Raw genomic sequence first — 10,339 nt, 5'->3', positions numbered from 1 at the left:
CGGAGTCTCGCCGCATCACCAGGCTGGAATGCAGTGGCGCAACCTCAGCTCACTACAACCTCCGCCTCCTGGGTTCAAGCAATTCTCCTGCCTCACCCTACCAAGTAGCTGGGACTACAAGCACATGCCACTATGCGCAGTTAATTTTTGTATTTTTAGTTAGAGACGGCGTTTTACCATGTTGACCAGGATGGTCTCAATCTCTTGACCTTGTCATCTGCCCACCTCGGCCTCTCAAAGTGCTCGGATTACAGGCGTGAGCCACCGTACCCAGCCAGGTATCACCATTTTTAAATGAGGACACGAAAGTGCAGAAAATTAAGTTTACTGGCCCCAAGATCATATCAAAAGAACAGCAGTCAAGATTCTCACCATGTATAAACCCAAATGACAAATTCATAACAACTATACTATTTCACTACTGTAAGCATCTTAATTTCATTAGAAAACAAGTTTTTAAAAAAATTATAGATATCGGGTCTACCCAAACATTTGCCACATTTAGAAATTCTTGATTCCTATTTGTAATTCTCTTTGTCAACTAAACCTAAGAGCGTGAAAATATTTCAGCTTGATTTTAATTTATTAATACTATGACCCCAAAGAGGAGACCGATATGGCTTACAAAAGACATAAATCAAAATGTTTGGCCAGACATAGTGGCTTACACCTGTAATCCGAGGCGGGTAGATAGCATGAGCTCAGGAGTTTGAGGCCAGTCTGGGCAGCATCGTGAAACCTCGTCTCCACAAAAAGAATGGAGAAATTACAAAATACAAAAACTAGCCAGGCACCATGACTGGTCTCCCAGCTCAGGTGATCCTCCCACCTTAGCCATACCAGCTACTCGGGAGGCTGAGGTGAGACAGTTCCTTGAGCCCAGGAGGTCAAGGCTGCAGTGATCCAAGATTGCGCCACTGCCCTCCAGCCTGGGTGACAGAGTGAGATTCTGTCTCAAAGGAAAAAAAAAAAACAACAACAACTTTATGGGTCTATGTACTTCAACATTTGCTCTGCTACAAATCTATAACATTAAGGAAGTACCTCAACTAATGATTCCACACCAAATCTGTTTTTCAGATATTAAGCTAAGTAGACTTAGAATAAAGGCTATAAAGAGAAGAAGTAAGTCTAAAATATAATGCTAGATCTAGCTTCAAAGATTAGGCCTAAATAATTAAACTCAGGGGTTCATTGAACTTGTCATTCACAAAGACACCAAATTCACCTCAGAGCAAAGAATCAAAGGTTACCAAGTTAAAGCGGGCAGTTCCATGTTCCTATGCAATTGCAAATACTCAAAGTGTATCCAAGAAGCCCATCACAGGGATGAATGCCTGCAGCAGCCTAGCTCTGTTGCAGCCCGCTCCCACATGCCTCCCTTAAAATTATCCTTCTTATCAAATAGGGATTTGCTGTTAGTTTGGTTGGAAGCAATCAGAAGCTACCATTAATGAAGTATTCTCTCCTGATAAAAGAATGTAAACATTTGGGGAAAGAAAAGATTTTCAGGAAAAACGAGCGACTGTGCAAAGCATTTGAAAACTGAAATCCCACCTTCACTTGGAATATGTCTTTATTAAGTTAGAGAGCTCTCAAATATGCCTCACACAAATGAGATAACTATTTCCATTTAGTCTACAATAGCAAATTACAACTCCATAGGTCACAAGCACCATTTCAACAAGGAGGGTTAATTATCTGTTGTATATGGTTAAATAAGAGCTTTATAGTAGCCAGGTCTTGATCTCTTAAAATGACTGAAAGTAAAGTTAGTATATATAAATAGATTAAGAGTTGAAATTTTACATCATGATTTCTAGACTTCGGTTTTCCTAACCAATATATTTTAAAACTTGGAAACTCAAATAGAGTTAGCAAATTTTTATTTTTCCAAATAGGGACTTGTATTTGTTTAAGGCCATCTACAAGCACCATTAATTTTAATGAAATGAAAAATTTAACTCAAAAAAAGTAGACTAAAGGATAATCCTTAAATTGAACAAATTTAGTTTTATTTTATAAAGGACTGATAAGAAACCTCCTTGGGGCCAACACTAGTCCTTGAGATAAGCATCTGGGAACCAACTGTTAAGAGGAAAAAATGTTAGACCGAGTCAGGTTCCACTTATGATTCTACTACTTATTAACTGTGTGAATGCAGATAAAAACTCTGAATTTCAGTTTTCTCATCTATAAAATAAGAATATCCCACCTAGCTCACAGGTCTGCTGTGGAAATCAAAAATAAAATGTACTGAAATAGTGTGAAAAATGTGACAAGTTGCAGAAAAAGTCATCTAGACCGTACAACTTACCATCAGCTGACTGGGTAAACAATGCATAATCAGGATTGACTATCTCATTGGACAGAATATCAAACCATTCACGCACAACACCTTGACCCTGAATTCAAGAAATAAAATTAAGCATCAACAGAAATATGTTATATTGGGAAATTTTTTTCTAAATAAAATTTAAATATAAAGTTTCTTCCTTTATCAACTGAACATTAAACTTTATTCAAGAGGCATTTCAATCTTTCTTTACATACAGTGATTTCTACATCATCATCTTTTATACCCACCATGCCTTCTTCTCCATGGAACCGTACAGCAATCCCTTGCTTTAGCTTTGCACAATTTGCTTTTGACACAACTTCACAGCTACTCCTAAAAATAGAATCTAAATATGTAGCATTGGTTAATTTTACATATTAAAACTTACAATAACAAGCACTTTGTGGTTCACACATACATCAGCTACTTTGTTAAGCATACCTCTGTGAACCAGCAGGATATCATTTTCATTCACTGGCCTATGCACCATGTCTGAATCTGGCTGTCCTGAATGCAGATGTTCATAGAACCATTCACAGCGATCTTTAAAAGGCTAGCTCAAAAAATAAGAGTAAAATATGTTAGCAGTATATCAGTTTATCTAATTATCAGATTTACTAGTATGTTAAATGCCTTTTCTACAAATAATCATCCTTAGGTCTTTATTTATAATAAGGAGTTACTGAATAATGTGTTTTAACATTTCAGTAACTATTCACAAAAAGGCAGAACTTAGCTGAAATAGCTTGGCTACCTAGAGAAATGTATTTTTTTTAATTCCTACATTTTCAACACAAAAGACTTGATAAATTTGGTTATGTCGCAAAACTTAATATCAGATATGCAATTGAACATATTTATTCACACCCAGAAAAATTATGTTGCATGTTCCATTTAATTTTTCGTGAAAATAATCTCTTACACCTAATCTTATTTATTTATTTTGGTTTATTGCTGCTGCTGTTGTTGCTTTGAGACAAAGTCTCACTCTGTTGCCCAGGCTGGAGTGCAGTGGCGTGATCTCTGCTCACTGCAACCTCTGCCTCCTGAGTTCAAGTGATTCTCCTACCTAAGCCTCCCAAGTAGCTGGGATTACAGGCACTCACCACCATGCCTGGCTAATTTTTGTATTTTTAGTAGAGATGGGGTTTCACCATATTGGCCGGGCCGGTTTCAAACTCCTGACCTCAGGTGATCCACCCATCTCAGCCTCCCAAAGTGCTGGGATTACAGGCATGAGCCACCACTCCCAGTCTCTCACTCCTAACTTTATTCTTATTTCTATCCTTTAGAATATATGCAGAAACTGGAATGGAATTTGTTATCCCTTCCCATTCTCCACAATAAAAATTGAAGAATAAGATCTCTTGAATAGCAAAGAAAATCTCTCCTTTTTGTTCATCTGCCAGGTGAGCAAACTGTAAGTGATCTATAATTTTTGATTAATCAGAAAGTATTGAGTACATAGTATGTACCAACACTGCATGTAACATAAGAGCAGTAAAAACTCCATGAACTTGCTAAAAACTGTTTAATACAGTTAAAGAGATGAGACTAACATAGAGTAACACAATATAATATATATAAAAAAAAATAAAGTATCAAGTTCTAAACAATGAGGCATGAGCTATAGAAGCGCTGGTCGTGGTAGCAAAGAGGAACAATGAAGTCAATCTGAGAGATACTACTCCTTTGAATAAGCATTAAAAGTAAGAGAAGAAGCTGGGTATGCTGGCTCATGCCTGTAATCCCAGCACTTTGGGAGGCCGAGGCAGGAGGATCGCTTGAGCCCAGGAGTTTGAGACCAGCCTGGGCAACAGTGAGACCCTGTCTCTACCAAAAAAAAAAAAAGTTTTAATTAGCCAAGCGTGGTGGTATGCGCCTACAGTCCTGGCTACTCAGAAGACTGAGGTGGGAGGATCCTTGAACCCAGGAGTTCAAGGTTGCAGTGAGCTATAATTGTAGTGTGCTCACCTTGTCACTGCAGCCTGAGTGACAAAGTGAGACCTCATCTCTACAAAAACAAACAAACAAACAAAAAAGTACGGTAAGATCTCTGCAAGATAGAACTTATTAATAGAAATAACTTAAAGCGGAAAAGCCCTTTCCCCATAACCTACCCCCACACTCCTAGAAGGTGCTGGTGGAAATATAATGAGTAAGATTTTACGTATCGTGAGTTTAAAGATATAGTGGGGTGTAACTATTAGGGATTTAGAAAGAGATACTGGACAGTGATGCAGCTGAAACACTGAAAATAAAGCCATGAACAAAGGTGAAGTTGGAGACAGTATAAGGTTCAAGAGATGAAAGACACAGAGAACAAACACCAAGAATAAAGAAGTTTATGATCACAAGTCATGACTGAGAACTTGCTTAGCAAATGATACAGACAGCGGGAAAAGTCAAAGGAGAACCAAGGTGGTGCAATACCATCACAAAAGCTAAGAGTTTCAAGACATCAATATGATGAATACCATCCAACACCACAAAAAAGTTATCTTCCAGGTGGCTTTTAGGACACCAATAAATTTCTTCATCTGAGCTAAATTAAATAAGTTTTTTTTTAAAGATTCAAATATCACTTGTTATTAATTCTTAATAAAAACACAGTATGATTGATGAGAGAAGAACTTCTGCCTTTTAATATTTGCTTTCAGTAAGAAAAGGATAAATGCTACCTTTTTAAAGTTAAATGTGTAATTCTCTCCATACTTCTAACAGTCTTCCACATTCTTAATAAAGCACTGGTGTTATATGTTATATGCATTACTATACATATAAATTAAATATTTCATTTTCAGTTAACAAGTTGAAATATAAAGCACTTGAAATTCTAATGCTAACTATTTCTAAAAGTTTGGTTTAAGAGGAAACAAGAAACATTACACAGAAGCAATTATTTAAGTATGGGCTTTGAAGTCAGATAAACATGGTTTGAGAATCCCTCACTCTGTCATTTACTAGACTTATCTTAAGGAAATTATTAATCCTCACAGAACTTTAGTTTTCTCATCTGTAAAACACAGAAAAGAATACACCTACTTCAAGAGCTGTTAGGATTAAATTAAATAACTCAAATAAAAGAAAATAAAATTATAATACTCATAATTATAATAATAAATTAGCAAACATTTATTAAGCACCTATAAGCCAGGTACCTTTTGAAGCACTTTACAATGCATTACCACATACAACCCTCACAACACTATGAGAAAAAGGGACTTTTGTCCCCATTTTACCAAAGATAAAAATAGACTAAAAGCATTTATACTAATGCTCTAATACTAAATACCTGGAATGCTCAATAAATAGATATTGTTCTTATTGTCATTCACAGCAATGTTAAAATTACTGTCAATAACTATTTAAAAGAAAACTTACTGCCCATTATAAGATATTAAACTATATCCTTTATCTATGAAATGTGAACCGAGAAATAAAACAAATGGACCCTTTTCAAGTAATTCAAGTGTAACATTAAAAGGTACAAACTGCTACCTTCAAAAACTAACACAATATCTATAAGATCAAAACACACACACATACACAAACACCTACACAGCCAAAAGGCACATTTTTGTATGTAAACTTTCTAGAATACCTGCATTTCCATAAATAATTCACAAAACAGGACTGACTATAGAGGCTCCTCTTAATAGCATTTGCATAGCAAGACAAAATGTTTCTCCCTTTAAGCACTGGCCACCTGAAAACCACCAACAGAAGAAGAAGCCTATCCCTCAGCAGAGGTAGTTGCTGTTTTTAACTTTCTAGAGGAGGACAATCTCCAAGTTACAAAAAACTTCTAAGTACAGTAGAGTACAAAGTACTTTTTTTTCCTCTGCTGTGAGAGAAAGTTGCCAATATAAAGTCCAGTCCCCTATAAACACTTAGGTGTTTATTTCCTACAAACAAGGGAAGTTTCCTCTATAACTAGATAACAACCATCAAAACCAGAAATTAACTCATCTGATAACATTACTACGATCAGACCCCACTTCAAGTCTTGCCAATTTTCCAATTAATGTCCTTTTATTGCAACATGATTCATGAACTGCCTTTAATTGTCCTGTCCTGTCTCTTTCACTCTGGTATATTTCTTCAATGTTTTCTTAATTTTCATAACCTTGATAGTTTTAAAGATTACAGGCCAGTTAATTCTGTAGAATGTCCCTCAACTGTATTTAGTCTGATGATTTCTCATGATTAGATTTTAGGTGTGTATTCTTGGCAGGAATATCACAGAAGTGATGCCATGTTGTCCTCAGAGCATCCTATCAGCCGGCACACTGCTCTGTCTGTTTTGATCACTGTCAAGCTTCTCTCCTGTAAGGCATCCTTTTTCTCTTTGTAATTATTCTGTCAGGAGATAATTTGAGACTGTGTAATCATCCTACCCTTCATCAAACTTTCCATTTATTCATTAATTTTTTCAGTACAGACTCATAGGTTCCTATTTATGTTGCCATCATTCTTTATTTTGATGTTCAAATTCTTCCAAATTTGGTAGTGCGAGTCCATTCAAGCTGTCTTCTGAGTCATGTTAACATAACCCCATCAGTCTTTGAACACTTCCTTACTTTCTTACATAATAAGATGTTGCAGGCTTATTTTATACTTTCCCTGATCTAGCCCTGGAATTAGCCATTTCTCCAAGGAGCCCTGGTTCACTGAGAATGGCACTGAGAGACCAAGAGCTAGGTGCCAGGTTTGCTACATGTATCTATGCAGATTTAAAACTAAATTCAAACTGGCAACTCTAATTCAGCAGAAGGTTCCTTCTAGTTTCCTCCATTTTGTAACTCCTTTCTCCAACAACGAGAAGTTAAGACTCTCATACTTGCTTATTTGATCAACCTGCAACCCCACTCCCTTGGTATTTTACCAATCTCCAATAGCTGGCATGGTCCCTCCACTGCATAGATCCCCTCCACCCCACTGGGGCTTCATCAGACAGCACTGATCAGCTGCAACCACTCCCATATGGAAATCTTCCTTATGCCACTCTAACCCGCATGACTCACACTGGGACCCTCTTCTACACGGACACCTTCTTAATCACATCCAAACTCCAAAACCGCACACTAGGCCATCACTACACATGTAGATACCCTCCTCACCCTAGTCAGGCAACAAATACCCCGCTCTCTGGGTCAACAGAGTGGATACCTAATACAGATGCTTTCTGACTAAACTGTCCAGGAAGGGAAGAAGGAATAGAAAGTAAAATCAGAGACAGTATTAAGTTGGTGCAAAAGTAATTGTGGTTTTTGCCATTTTAATTAATTTGACAATTTTAACTTGGCAATTAAAAGTAATTGCCAAAAACCGCAATTACTTTTGCACCAACCTGTATTAAAAACAGAAGACTCTCTCTCAAAAATAGTGAGATTTTACCTGTTATCTCACCTTCTTTCACCTGTTATCTCATTTGCCCCAGAACAGTATCATATAGTGTAGGTCAAGAAACAACTTGGCCAGGAGTGGTGGCTCATGCTCATAATCCCAACACTTTGGGAGGCTAAGGCAGGTGGATCACTTGAGCTCAGGAGTTCAAGGCCAGCCTGGGCAGCATGGCAAAATCCTGTCTCTAGAAAAAAATACAAAAATTAGCCAGGTGTGTTGGTATGCACCTGTAGTCCCAGCTACTTGAAAGATTGAGCTGGGAGGATCACTTCAGCCCGGGAGGCAGAGGTTACAGTGAGCTGAGATCAACTACACTCCAGCCTAAGTGACAGGTGAAACCCTGCTGTCAAAAAAAAAAAAAAGAAAAAAAGAAAAGAAAGAAATTGAACTTGAGAACCAGACAGACTTTTAAATTGTGGTTCTCCCATTTAGTAGCAGAATGACTTAAACAAGTTACTTAACTACTTCAGCTTAGAAAAAAAGAGCAGCCATCTTACACAATGGTTAAGAAAACAAAATAATTCATGGAGGCAAATACACAGCACCTGACCTAAAATTAGCATTCAGTAAATGTAAGTTATTATTACTGCCTTCTCTTTCACATTATCATTATTAAACAGATGTCAAAAGATCCCTCTATACATTTGTGCATAATTGTATAAATACTAGTTCATAGGTTAACTTCTGAAAGGACAAGTGTCCCTAAAGATATTAAAAACCACTTATCGTATTTATTATCTTACAACTACTAACCAAACCATTGCCTACAGTCTGTCCTACATATCTCGCAAATTATTTTCTAAAACTTTGCCGGAATTATGCCATTCTCCTAAAGCAAGGGTATCAGTGGCTTCTAACAGCCTAGCAAACCAAGAAAATTATTTGATCTGGAAATCAAGGCTCATCATTGGATGACACCAATCTACCTTTCCAGAACTCTATCGTGCTCCTATCTACACAAAATTTCTGCTGCAATACTGCAGTTTTATACACTTTTCTGTCTACATGCTCCAGCCCACAAGCTGGCTAGAAAGTTCTCCCTCCTTGTTTACTCCCATCAAAATGTTGCATATTTTTTCAAGCTTTCTCAACGTAACTTAAAATCTGCCTCCTCTGAAATTTCCCTTGACTACAGATGCCAGAGCCAGCTCTTCCTCCCTTAAACTCCTAAAGATCCAGGTAATATAGTCACTGTTTTATACGTATGTTTATTATCTCCCCAGCCAGACTGAATTAGAATCCTCTTAGAGAAAGGAAGTAAGTTTTCTATCTCCAAAACAACTACCATTTATTGAGCAAATATCACAGTCATTCTTGACAATTTATTCTTGGCAATAGTTATATGAGGCTGCTGTCATTATCTCTGTTTTGTAGATGAAGAAACCAAGGGCTCAAGGATGTTAGGAAATGTGCCCAAAGTTCACATAGCTGGTAAGGAGCAAAACAAGTTTTCCTCCAGCTAGCTTCACGTAACATGAGATATATGGAATGAACAGATACACATCTGGTAGGGGAAAGGTGGTCAGGTCAAATAAGTTTGGAGGATTAACAAAGCTAAATCACTATTTTTACTAAAGGGCTTCTCAAAGCCTTTTAACATGCTGCCAACGTGATTTATAAATTTCCAAAGGGCATATGTTATGTAATTTCCCAAGTGTATTTGGGGCTAAAATCCTTTTCAAAAGGACAATCAGCCTTATAGGACTAAAGAGTTTCATTAAGCTCCTTTCAGGAAATGTGGCAATGTGTTCTGTTGTTGTTTTTGTACAGCCCTCTGCAAATAGGCACTCTATACGTATTTCTTGAAGAAAACTTACTTCTCATATTAAAGTAACATGCAATCATTCCTCTTACAATAGAATGTCTGAAGTGTAATAATTATTGCACTAAACAATATTAGAATTTTAGAAATTAATTTCATTAGATAGAATAAAAAGATGAAGAAAAATTTCTACCTGTGCTTTTATGATATGCATGAATCTTGACATCAACTCAGGACATTCAAGGAGAAAGTGAAAGTGGTCAAATATAATTTTGGGATTTCTAAAAGAAAAATATTTTGTTTAAATGGACAGGAAGAATGAGTAGAATTAAGTGAAATGCAAATTCAGATACACTGATACTGAAACAGAAGAAAAATATAATAATCCACATCTATTAAACTTTCATTTGTTATTGAGCATATTTTGAATGGTAAGAGAAATAGTATTTTTTCTGTTTAGATGAAACTGTAAGTAAAGAGAGGAAAGGCTCCAGGGTAGTCCACAAACCCCAGAAAACTTACCTATTAACAAAGCATTTTAAAACTTCATCATGTTTGCAGACAAATTCAATGAAACGAGGTGAAGTCATTCTGTGGGGGGTAAATATCAATCAGAATACACAGGCAAAAGTTTGTGATAAAATAGAGTACTCTTGATAAATATATATTGAACTGGACTGGCTTCTAAACCAAAAAAAAAAAAGAATTTGGTTTTGGATCTTCTTTGTAAGTTTAGGAAACTGAAGTATGCCTAGCCAATTTGTAAAATGATTCTAATTTCTCATCAGCAGACAATATCAACAAGTGACTTTTAAAAAATCTTGAAATTT

The 10,339-nt window shown here is 36.5% G+C and overlaps 1 protein-coding gene across 1 annotated transcript in view; it reads right to left on the bottom strand.

Moving 5' to 3' along the window:
• HACE1 (HECT domain and ankyrin repeat containing E3 ubiquitin protein ligase 1) overlaps window positions 1-10,339 on the bottom strand; it is a 135,418-nt gene that overhangs the window by 46,101 nt on the left and 78,978 nt on the right. Inside the window, exons 13-17 of the mRNA XM_011996088.1 lie at window positions 10,032-10,100; window positions 9,703-9,790; window positions 2,780-2,891; window positions 2,587-2,684; window positions 2,318-2,405 (exon numbers count right to left, since the gene is read on the bottom strand). Of these exons, the coding sequence (XP_011851478.1) occupies window positions 2,318-2,405; window positions 2,587-2,684; window positions 2,780-2,891; window positions 9,703-9,790; window positions 10,032-10,100 (455 nt within the window). The remainder of the gene's footprint in view (window positions 1-2,317; window positions 2,406-2,586; window positions 2,685-2,779; window positions 2,892-9,702; window positions 9,791-10,031; window positions 10,101-10,339) is intronic.

This window comes from Mandrillus leucophaeus, unplaced genomic scaffold (assembly GCF_000951045.1).
Source record: "Mandrillus leucophaeus isolate KB7577 unplaced genomic scaffold, Mleu.le_1.0 Scaffold501, whole genome shotgun sequence".
Classification (NCBI taxonomy): Eukaryota; Metazoa; Chordata; class Mammalia; order Primates; family Cercopithecidae; genus Mandrillus; species Mandrillus leucophaeus.
This window is presented reverse-complemented; position numbering and strand designations above follow the sequence as displayed.